The 12,197-nt window shown below is 35.1% G+C and overlaps 1 protein-coding gene across 10 annotated transcripts in view; it reads right to left on the minus strand.

The window, feature by feature from the left end:
- The window catches only part of PDE8B (phosphodiesterase 8B), a 95,483-nt gene that overhangs the window by 29,829 nt on the left and 53,457 nt on the right, over positions 1 to 12,197 (minus strand). For 9 of the 10 annotated variants that reach the window (XM_038170603.2, XM_072030902.1, XM_038170607.2 and 6 more), the window contains exons 3-6: positions 8,536 to 8,726; positions 7,340 to 7,399; positions 6,242 to 6,299; positions 1,502 to 1,590 (exon numbers count right to left, since the gene is read on the minus strand). In XM_038170603.2, coding sequence (XP_038026531.2) covers positions 1,502 to 1,590; positions 6,242 to 6,299; positions 7,340 to 7,399; positions 8,536 to 8,726 — 398 coding nt within the window. The remainder of the gene's footprint in view (positions 1 to 1,501; positions 1,591 to 6,241; positions 6,300 to 7,339; positions 7,400 to 8,535; positions 8,727 to 12,197) is intronic. The other variant, XM_072030901.1, reaches the window with a different exon arrangement.

A 12,197-nucleotide genomic window follows, 5' to 3' on the forward strand; every position in this document is an offset into this window, starting at 1 on the left:
ATGGAAATGCCAAAAAGCTTCTTCATACAGAATAAAAAGCAATGAATGCTGTAACACTTCTCAGCTAAGAAATTAAGGAGGCTATCTGCACAGACTTGATTTGTCTTAGGAGTCTGACTTTGGACATTGTCAGACAACAAAGTTCTGCAACTGGAATACTGGTTAAATTGGGAGTAATCTTGAAAACTAGATCTAACATCTTGAAAAAGTTTTCTTTCTCTCCATTGTATCCTTGTTATTACAAAATCTGGTTTATTGGACTTAAATATAAGCTACAGGTTTTGCATGTATGAATGACATCTTAATCTTATACATAAACTGGCGTTTCTCATCAATGACGACTTAATTCAGAAGTCACATATTTCACATTGTGTTTACTACTGAACCAAGTTGGGACCACCATAACATCTAATTAACTTCTAAAATTTCACTGTTGTTTGATTTTTCTGCTGAGCCTTGGAAAACACCTATTAGAAATTGTATAAGCCTGAATCCTATTTTTTTTTCCACAGATTTTACTATAGTCATATTTTGTATACACAAACATGTTCACTTGAACATTAAGTTTCTTTGATATTGGTTTGCAAACAGGATCATAGAAAAATCTACTGCTTAAACAGAAACACTGAATCTTGTAAAGAAACAATAGTGTTTTATGTCAAAGGAACTGGAACTCATGAGATCTAGAGAACTACAATTTATTGGTATGACAGCTTCAAGGGTTCCTTTTTCATAGAGCTGAATTGCAAAAATATTTACATGTAGATATAAGCACTTGCATTAAACATAAAATTAGTCATATTAAAGTGATAATGGAATGAAAGTCTTTAGTTTCTTCTTACCTTAATGAAACATATAATTAGACAATTAGATATTTCTCACTAAGATAAAAATTTGTGATATTGGTCTGTCTAGTCTTGCACAGACAGGAAAGTAATAACTCTGGGGTATGAAGAGCCAGCTTAAGATGGTGCTCAGCTCAAACTGTCAGATACGACATCTCACACATCTGAGAGCAAGAATGATTTCCTGAAAATGTCCTGTCCTATACAGTTGCAGCCCATAAATCTTACACAGGACAGAATTTGTGGAATGCTACCCTTGCAACTAAGTGAGCAGAAATTGTTCTGCAATATTTCTGCTAAAGGTTGTGACTCGGGTGATACCAGTAATGGTTGCTGTAACATTGCCAAATTCAATATATGTGCCTCAAGACATATGGACAGAAGCAAGTATCAGAATAAAGGACACGTACTGCTTTTTGCATTAAGGAAAGTTGTCATTTAAACCACCAATGAATGAAGCACACCAATTAAGCTTTTTGAGGGTACCAGTTACTAAAGAACTTACATTTGTTACAAACTAACTGAACAGTAAAATAAGGCTATAGGAATATACAGATAACATACAGGAACATACAGATACAAAGCATATACATACATAGCTGGGAATGTAGACCAAACAATTTATGTTTCCCACACTTTCTTACACTTCTACATACCGTAATTTGAACTGAGATCGCACTTCCCCACGTTCTATTTGAATCAGCTCATTGTAACAAGCAGTTATGCTGCTATTCTCCATGAAACACTGGAAAACAAATCAACAGTGCATGAAATAGACTGGAAGCTTTTAAATCTGTTATTCCTGTTCCTGTTTCTAAAACTAACCTGATAAAGAGAGCTGGCAACAGTCCAACAAAGGGCCACAAAAATGATTAAGGGACCAGAACCTCTTTCATTTTAGGAAAGGTTGAGAGAGGTGGGACTGTTCAGGTTAGAGAAGAGAAGACTCAGGGGAGACCTCTGCAAGGTATCTGAAGTGAGAATGCAAAGAGGACAGAAGCAGCCTCTGTTTAGTGGTGCCCAGTGCCAGGACGAGAGGCAATGGGCACAAACTGGAACACAAGAGGTTTCTCCTGACACTAACTGTGAGTGTTAGGTTGTAAGCGTTAGGTTGATCATTGGACTTGATGATCTTAAGAGTCTTTTCCAATCTAAATAATTGTATGATTCTGCTAGGAAGCACTTCTTGACTGTGAGAATGACTGAGCACTGCCACAGAGATGCTGTGGGGTCTCCCTCCTTGGAGATCTTCAAAAGCCACCTGGACGTGGTCCTGGGCACCCTGTTCTGGGTGTCCCTGCTTGAGCAGGGAGTTGGACCAGACAGCCTCAATAGGGCCCTGCCAGCCTCACCCATTCTGTGATCCTGTATAAATAAAAAGCTTTAGTTGTACCTTTTCTGTTCAGGACTCATCTTTTCCATGGGAATGATTACTAGTCATTATGACAACATCACTAGTTAAACACAAAGAAAACATGAAAATATGCTAAAACCACAACTGTGAATTTTGTCAGTTGGTGCTTGGTATTCAATTAGAAATAGATAATCTAAAAAAAAAACTCACAGTCTCAAACAAAAACAGTATAATTTGTGTGTTTCCTTTTGAACAGCTATGTCTTAATTCAGAACAGAAAACAAATACCTTAGAGACATAAAACATTCATGCTAAAAAAAAAAAAAAAAAAAGGAAAAAATGTAATGACATCTGGCATTTCATTTGTTTTTCTGCAAATATTGCATCCAAAACTCACAAGTTGTAGTAACTTTGATCCACAAGTAATCTCACCCAGTCATCACTTTTGAATTCAGAAGTGCAGAAAACTATATAAAGTAAGTAACATGCTGGCAGCAACTAACAAGATTTTTATATACTCTGTATGGAAAGAATATCCTTTACTTGTTAGGCAAAGGCAGTAAGCTTAAAGGTATTGTGCTTGGTCAGGCTGAAATCAGAAACTTCATGTTCATCACAAAAGTACTAGTAGATTCTCTGACTTCAGCCAAAGTTTACTGCTCATCAGTAAGCTTCTCCTCTAAGGAGCTAAATCACTGCTTTATAAATACATGCACAGACTTTGTTTTTCACAGAAAATACTCTGTGATGTCATTAGTTCTCACAGTACAGCTGCATGCTGAGTCAAGAGCCAGCAGTCAAAACTGAAGAACAAAGAATGTTTTTGAGGAATCTGTGCTTCTCTCCTGTTTGAAAAATTGTGTTTTGGAGATCAACAGCTTAATCCCAAGTAGCCAGCAAAATGTAAAAATTAAATTTAAAAATAACTATTAACATTGGTCTATCTCATCCCTATAATGTTAAGATATTAAAATATTCCTATAACTGTCACTTTGCTTATTAAGTGAATGTGTGGGAAACCCAAAGGCACAATATAAAGCTGGTAGAAGCTAGGGTTCAGATGAAGATGTGTTTTTTGCAAAACAAACTGCCTGCAAACTTTTCTTCTACAGCACTGAAGATTTAGATTTTCACTTTTAGAGTGCTGTTTTAAAGATTTAAATATACTTATAGGAAAATTAAAACAATAAAAATACAAATCTATCAATAACATACTATTTAAGCAATGGCTGCTGATTTTACAAGCTAAATTTCCTAGAACATATTAAAGGTCTTTTCAGTTTGAATTTTAACATATTGTCATTTACTGACAAAATTTAAAAGAAAATGAAGACATTATGTTGGTATGATTCAATGCCAAGGAACCAAGAATTGCAGCTTGTTGGAAGTGTTAAGCCTGCTCTTAACTGCTGCATATATTTTTCTGCAGGTGCACAGAATCTCTTTACTTAAGTTTATAATATTAATATATTATTAACGTACTAGTTCACTCAAACCTGAGAAACCCGCTTGGACCTGAAAAAAAGCAGAAAAGATTTCCTTTTTCTAATTTGTGCATATAAACAAGGCACTAGAAGAGGAAGATCTATTACCTCTCAAATACTAGAATGCTGACAGTAATACTTTCTTTTTAAAAAGTTTCTTATTTATACAGTACTTTTTTATTTAACTAACATTTACTTTTAAATTACATTGACTTCATTTTAATCAGATTCCACTATCATCCCATACAGAACTTGATGCAAGCCAGAAAATTAATCAGGTAATAAAAATGCATCATTCTTCTTGCTTAGCAAGAAGTACCAGGTTTAGTGTTAAAGATTTGCTTTGTTGCAAACCAACAAGTTTTAAGAGTAACAGGTCAACAGAATCAACATTTGTTTAGAAAAAGAACTAAAGTTCAAAATGCTAAACAATTTGCAATTGAGCAACTGCAGAAATCAAGGCTTCCTCCTTTAGTAATTTAAGTCACTGTTTAAAATCAGTCAGGAAGTCAAATCACTTACTTAACTTAGTCCATCCTAAAGAGGCCATTTCTATTATATTCATGAGACTTAGGGGGAAAGATCAGCATAATGAAGGTAATGCATTAACAAGACCATTAATATGCAAACACAAAAGCTATTAATGATACTGGAAAAACATTCAGAAAACATGTAATAATTTACTTTCTTGAGAAAAAGGAAGAAAAAAAAAACATGGCAAACTCAGCATGAAAAAAAAAATGTCAAAAGATTCCTGAAATCTTTCTCTGGAAAGTGGTCATAAGATCTTTTAGTGATCCAGATGTGGATGGCAATCAATCTTCATTGATTTCCTTAGAAGTAATGAAGTGATTATTCAAGTATACTTACGGTATATTATGTATGTACACATAAACATAGAAAGATATTTCCATAACACACATACACACAAAGTTAACAGAACATTTTAAAGCAAAATAATCAGCTATTCACAGCATAAAAAAAAACAACATTAGGGTTGATGCATTTGCAAGCATATCTCCTAAGTACATTAAAGGAGTCCTGGGAATCTTTAGATCCTAAACTTGCTGTAAAAATTCATTATTATTTTTTTTTCTACAACACTCTAGAAAAAAGTGACAGACTAATTGGCTGCATGATCAGACACTTTATTAGTCAAGTTGGAGATTCATTTAGAAGACAGATACCACAAGACAGACCCATGTTTTGTTGAGAGAAGGGGTGAGGAAGATGAGGAAATAACATGACAAACACCAATACAATGAATAGTGATAATGCAAAATAAAGCTTCCAGAAAAGATGGACTGTAAAAATAGCATTAGTGAAGAGAACAATATAATTTTAGCAGATGTGATTTTACAAAAATCAGTTATCAATTTTATTATACTTCTGAGGAGAAGATCCTAGGAGATAATGTTTCTCTACTTTGAGAAGGGGGTTATTATTATTATTATTCAATTTATATTTTTAAGTTTCATTTTGTTTTGTGGGTTTAGGCCCTAGGAATCCCTACCCAACCAGAAAAATATCCTACAGCCTCCCCTCTGTGAAAACAGGATCTCTGACACCAGATATGTTTTAAAGGCTTGAGAATAATTTAAGTAGGGGATTATTATATGTTGCAAGCTCCCCAATATATGTGGGACAGCTAGAGGGAATGGTTAGAGACTGTACAGAATCTTCTCTCTTCACTTGCCAGAACAGCTGTCAGGTGCAAAAAGATCCAACAAACTTTTATTTTTTTTGAAGAAAGCATGACACTAAAACACACCTCAGTAGGACAGTGTCTCCCATGTCTGAACTCAATACTGCACTTGAAGTCATAATACAGCCCACTAAATACATTGTACTGCATTTTTTTTAAAGAGAAAACAAGACTTGAGAAGCTAGAAGATGGTAAGCAACTGAAGCTATATTTACAGTGTTGCCTTTCTGCTCTCACCTACAAAGCTGTTCAACAAAAGAGAATGAAACAGTTCCCTTCTGCTTCCTGTACAGGACAACTTTTAATGCTCTCTTGAAAAGAGACGGTTCAGGCCAACAAAACAACCTAATTCAAGCCTCAATAAAATAAATAAATAAATAAATAATCCTTTTTCACTTCAGCAGGTGCTCGACTACGCTGGTACTCCGTTTAGAAGAGGAATCCTAGCAGTCACAAAGACACAGAGATGTCCAGATGACAAGGCAGCATGTTGTTACATGCAGCATACATTAATCAGGGAGCCACATCATTGTTTTTTCCAATGCACTCATAAACAAAACCCACCCACCATCTGCCCAGACCACATGGAATTAATCTCTTGACATTCCTGCTTATTCTGGAAGGACTAGCTAGATCACAGAGTCTCTTATTTCACATGCTTCTCCAAAACATTATTGAAAAGAAGAATACCCAATCAGCTGCTGCTATTTTCTCATCAGAAAATCTGGAACAGAAGCAAACGTCTAGTTTACAGGGAGGATTCATTTCAAGTTTGAGGAAAAAGAAGTGTCTGTAATTTACAAAGCATTTATAGGTACTACATTAAACATGTAATTTATCAAAGAAGACATACCCTATCAAAGCCTGCATTAAGTAGGGGAAGAACAGAAGTCTCTTCTTGATCAGCAGATCTATAAAATAAAACATGTTGGTTACTCAACGTGGAAGACCTAGATGGTATCAGTTTGACAGTTATTTAAACATAATGTAGTAATAACAGTCTTATATAAAATACACATACAAAAGCATAATATTACAGAAGTTGATCTTCTGAATATGTCAAAGATGATACAATCTTCTTTTGTAAATTTTTGCAGCTGTTTCTACAACCTGAAAACAATTCCTATAGCAAACTTGATAGGTATTCTACAGAACACCTGTCTCTTCTCAGATGCACAAAGGTGTTACAAAGAAAAAAAAAAGCATGAAGACAATAAAAGACATGCTGTCATACCTTACAAGAAAGAATCTAAAATAGTGTTATTAAGTAAAATGTGAAATGAGCTGTAAAGCATTGTTCAGCAGCAAACTTAATCCATTTCCTAATCTTGGCAGGAATAGTTCCTCTTCTGCCACTCAATTTGCTAATACTTTAATTTAACTAGAAAATTAACAAAATTAGGATGGATTCAGCAGTGCGTAGAAGTTTTAACAAAGATGGGAAAGCTCTCTTCTTCTAAGGTATTTGATAAACCATGTAGTTAAGTCAGTAAGAATTCTGCCTTGAATACATAGGGTGAGAATTATCCAATAAGGATTTCAGGACCACACTCTGCTAAGTACAATGAAGTTAATGAAGTTTACTCCATTATGAAGTTCCCTAATAATCACAGTGTGTTACATGATCTAGTTATTCCTTTTAGAAAATAATACATTTTTTTCTATTCTTTCATTTTAGAAACTAACACATAGGTGTCTATTTTTCCTTAGTATCCAAGCCATTACATTATGATCCCCTGAAGACAAGGTGATATATTGCTCTATATAATTGGAAGGTTATTTAATACTTATATAGGCCACATACATCACTTACCCATTTTAGGTAAAAATAACTAATAACCTTATTCTATAAGGCTTAATAATAATATACCTTCTCTTATTAGATAACTATTTTATGTAACGTTCTCATGGAGTAAAATAAAAATATTTCACAAAACAGAGTAAAACGTACATGCGTGGAACCACAGCAAGTATTACAGTGTGTTCTGATGGCTTTGTGGCACGAATAGACCTAAGAAAACAAAATTTTCTCAGTTACACCACATGCTTTCTCAATGTTACTCACAACACCTTTGCAGACAATATAAACACAAACCAGGACTGAAAGATGTTGCTGAATTTAGAAAATAGGATGTTACACTGCCAAAACCTACCCACCTTCACTTCAACATGCCATTTTCGTTTTGCTACCAGATTCTTCTTATGTTGTACTGCACAACATAATGCAGCTCAGAGGCAACAGCTCCAAAAGCATAGGGCAGGAACCGCAACTTCTTATGTCTACCTAATACAGGTTTGCCCTGCTTACCTAGTTCATTTGCAGCAGATTGTCCTGAACACATGGGCTGAGAGACACAATGTCTATACAATGCATTTTCAGTACTCATTATCTAATTTAAACAAGAATCTCTTCCATCCTCTACCATATTTACCATTGTCTTTCTAGATATTGTAACATTGTCTTGAAAGGCTACAAAATGTAGCCTTTGGGCACGTAAAAAGAAAAGAAGGTATAGCAAATGTACATCTCTACAACAGACTATCATTTATGAAATGCTGAGCAAACAAAATTTTACAACTTTCACCACTTACTGATGAACTGAAAAAAGCATGACCAACTACCTGAAGATCACTGCACTCATCTTTCATTGGCAAAAGATAATTATTTTTCAAACTTGTCATGCTTTCCTGAGTGAAGAGTCTTCATATTCATTTTTTGCCTTTTGGAAGTACTTCCATAAGCACAAGCATTTGAGCTTGTCATAAGGACTGGAACTGTTAGTTCATGAAGGACTAATAGAGTATGGTGTATGGTACAAAATGCATGCTAATTTTCCATTTCCATGTGTGCCAGAAGAGTGATGTGAACTTCTGTAAAGAGCTCTCAGTGCAGCATACCTGACCTAGTGGGCAAACAATAGCATTACTTTGAAGTCCTGCAGCTTAAAACCTTGCTGCAATACTAATGTACAAACCTATATACTTATGTATGTACTTATTGATGTATGAAAAACTCCTGTTCTCAATGTCCAAATTTCCACTGTACTATTTTTTTTTTCCCAGGGGGAGGTTGGTTTTATAATTGTAAGGGTCAGTTTTGTATAATATGTTTTGAAGTTCAAAAAAAGCATAAGGTCCTTTGGTTACCTGCAGATATCTTCCCCATCAAAATATCTGGAGTTCCTGTGATCTATAACAATTATTTCCTGTTGCTTATCAAGGAAACATTCAAGTGCTGACTTGGGAGTCCGGGCAATACTGCACTTGTAACCAGCTCTGTCACAAGCCCACCAGAAACCATCACTTTGGTTGTCTTCTTTTGCAAAGATCAGCAAAACCTGAGAAGTACAAAAAACAGCATAATCAATTTGAAAAACACAAAATAGTTCCCTGCATGGTGCAAATCTTAACTAATACTTCTCTAAGAATGATCGAGTCTGCATTGAAAGTGGAAATATTGGACTACAGATTGTAAAACAGCTGACACAGTAGGACGACTTTATTAATAAATGGCGCAATTATCAACAGAGCATTAACTGTGTAGGACTGATATTTACTGCTTTCGAGTAAGCTGTGATTGTTCTGGATGTAAATGTGTTAGGTGATGATAGGTTACCTTGCTGTGCTCCTTCTTTGAGCATCACAGCTTTAGGAACATTACTCCTGTGTTAAGGTGGTTTTGTCATGCATGCTATCCAAGTAGCTGCCAGATGATGAGTCTCTTCTAACTCGTGTTCAAATTCCATCAGTACCCAGACCGGATGAGTAAATGTTCAAACACCACCACCACTCTCAATTTTTAATTACACATATTTTTAATTGTAAGGAGCTTCCTGAAATGTATCAGCCTTAATTATCACTCTTCAGGGACAAACAATTAACAAAATATGGTTTTACTCACTACCCCACCTTCAATGTACACCAAAATGGAGTGAAGCTGCATTCTTTCAAAACTGAAAAGAACAACAGGAATGGACAGGGCTAGGCTGCAGAAAAATGATTCAAACATCACAGTTGATCTCTAACCATGCCACCCTATGTGACAGATAAAGAAAAAGATTATTTTGATGCAAAAATTCTGTGAAAAGGAAAGGTCTCAAGAAGTCAAAAGTTTATCCACGGCTATTTGCATTGCACAGAAAAGCTGCAGCCTTGGAATAATTTATAATCTATGTTAATTTCACAAATCAAAAACATCCCTGACTTCACTGAAATAATCTGAGTAAAATATGGCAAATGTTGCCCAAAACTTCCATGAAAAAGGTTAATAACCTTTTATTTATGCTGTTCTGTGTATCTGTGATGTTACCATGTGAAATATAGTATAATTGGCCTAGAAGTTATACAAGGTGACCATAACTTCTTCTGTCTTGAGCTGTCTACATTGTTTAATTCTAAACAATAAACAGAGCCATTAATGTTACTGTGGCAGGACTACCACTCAAGTTTTCATTAAACAGTGGTAGAAAATTATGTGCTTGGAACTTCCATAGGTATTAAGAAATACATCTGAAACTTTTAGTTTACTAGAAAGAGTATTCTTAATTGCATTCAATGATAAGCAGATTTGGGTTTCTGCCACTTGCCATCTAAGGTGACAGTTGTCACTTAATCTAATCCCTATCTTCTTCCAGCTATCGGAGTGTTCAAAAGCAGTTACATGGTTCTGCTGTAGACCTTTGCAGACACCTGGGCAAAATCTTTACCCTGATACAATCTTCTGTTTGTTTCCATCTAATGTTAGTTTTATTTTGTTCCTAGTTGGTACAATGAGGTCAGCAAACAGGCTTTTCATTGTGCTTTTTTTGATATCTTCTTCTCTCAGCATTCTCAGTTTGGAAATAAAGGACTACAAAATTCAGTCATTTACCAGCCGTAAAATAAAGGAGCTTAACTGAACCACCCGATCCCCCACCAGCAGCTAAATATCAGTGTGTGAATCCTTCAGAGAATATTAACTTTAAAAAGTAACATTGATGAATTACTACCATACTTCCTCAGGAAAATTTTATGAAGTTTAGAGTAAAGAATTAAACTATATTAAGAATATATAGAAATATATGGAAAGTAAAGAATTAACTATAGTAACAATATAGTTATATAGCAGCAATAACTATATAGTTATATAACATAACCATATGCAAAAAAATTGCAAGATATATCCCCAAATCAATACAAAAATATAACAATCTATATAAAACACACTGTCAAGGAAAAGATTTAATTTAATTTTTGTTTCTTGATGGAAATCACATACCAGTGGTTTTTTTGTTTGTTTGTTCATTTTGTTTTGTTTTGGCATATAATATGTCAGTTTCACTGTAAATTGAACATTTTATTAAGCACTGATCTGTCTTAGGAGTACCATGGACTTGTGCCGATGAGATATTTGCATTTTTGGTGATGTACTGGAATTCCTACAGTGTTTTTGAGTATTTATTTTGCACAGCTGCTGCATGTCTTGTTCCCACATTATCACACAAACAAAGAAAATGGACAGAGATCTACTTTAAATATCTCAAAATACAGCCAAGAGACAACAGCTGGGTACAGATCCATGGTACCAGAAGGAGACAAGGAGAAAATTAGAAATAGTAGTCATAAAACAAGTTATCTTAACATTTCTATGTTATTTCAGGCATCCTAGCAAAATAATTTAAATAGTCAGGGGGTTGCTCTTGTGACACCTAAAATTGGCATGGCGAATGGTTAAATGTTGGGCATCTTAATGCTTTGGTTGCAGCTCAACAGATAAGACAATCATCATCAGAACAAACATGGTGCTGCAATGATGACCAATGGTTGTCTTAAGAGGGGAGAGAATACAGTATTTGATTGGGGGACAGTGTTTTGTGGTAAAACAAAGTGAGCAAATGATCACAGGTGGCAGACAGATTCTACAGATGTTTTCCAAAGGAAAGCAAGAAGTGTATGCTAAGAAAAGAAGGAAATGCACTTACTAATATGCGAGACAAGTACAGTGGGAAAAGAAGTGTAATCATCTCAGTTTCATCATTAAACCCATGACTGCAGAAAAATGCCTCAGTTACTCTAATACACAATCTAGTTCACTTCCGGTGTTTTAAATGCTGCAAGGAGATGGTGAAAAACTTCACCTTAAATGCTAATGTAAGTTTTAGGAATGGTCATCACTAAATTTCTGTGCGTTGCCTCACCTCTCTCTTCTTTTCCAAACCCCTAACCTGTTGGTTGTCAGGGAAATCAACAGCGCATCTATGGCTTCAACCTAATACAACATAAAAATAAAACCACAGTAGCTTTTCCATTGGTCATTGCTTTAAAAAACACCTTGATTGGATGTTGAAACATGACCTAGTCTGCCCTTCTCTCTCTGGCCTTATTTTAACAGTTATTAATGTTGCAGATATAGATTGGTTTCTTGTTTTGCATGGTTCTCCACAAAAATTGATTTTTATTTTTATTTTGTTTTTTAAATCTTTGGTCTGGTTCACAAGTAAAGCAGAAAAGGTTTCACTTCAGTCCATTTGACTGCATGCCTGAATGGCATGCAAGGCATCTTCCTGGCCATTAAGACCATCTTCTATCAAAGTGCCAAACACAAGAGATGATTCAAGACTGTTCATGTCTACTCGTTTTCCCTGGCTATCATCTAGCTTGTTTTACTGTTTTTTTCTGATCTTTACATGATGTAGGGCACTGGCTTAAAAATTGTATAAAGAAGGCCCACATACAAACCTCTGTCAGCCCTAGTAAACAGTTCTGCAAAAGGGTAAGACAGCTTTTTTATGTGCACTGACTGTTTACAACACACCTTTCTGCTGTGTCTT

The sequence above is a fragment of the Anas platyrhynchos genome, chromosome Z (assembly GCF_047663525.1).
Source record: "Anas platyrhynchos isolate ZD024472 breed Pekin duck chromosome Z, IASCAAS_PekinDuck_T2T, whole genome shotgun sequence".
Lineage (NCBI taxonomy): Eukaryota > Metazoa > Chordata > Aves > Anseriformes > Anatidae > Anas > Anas platyrhynchos.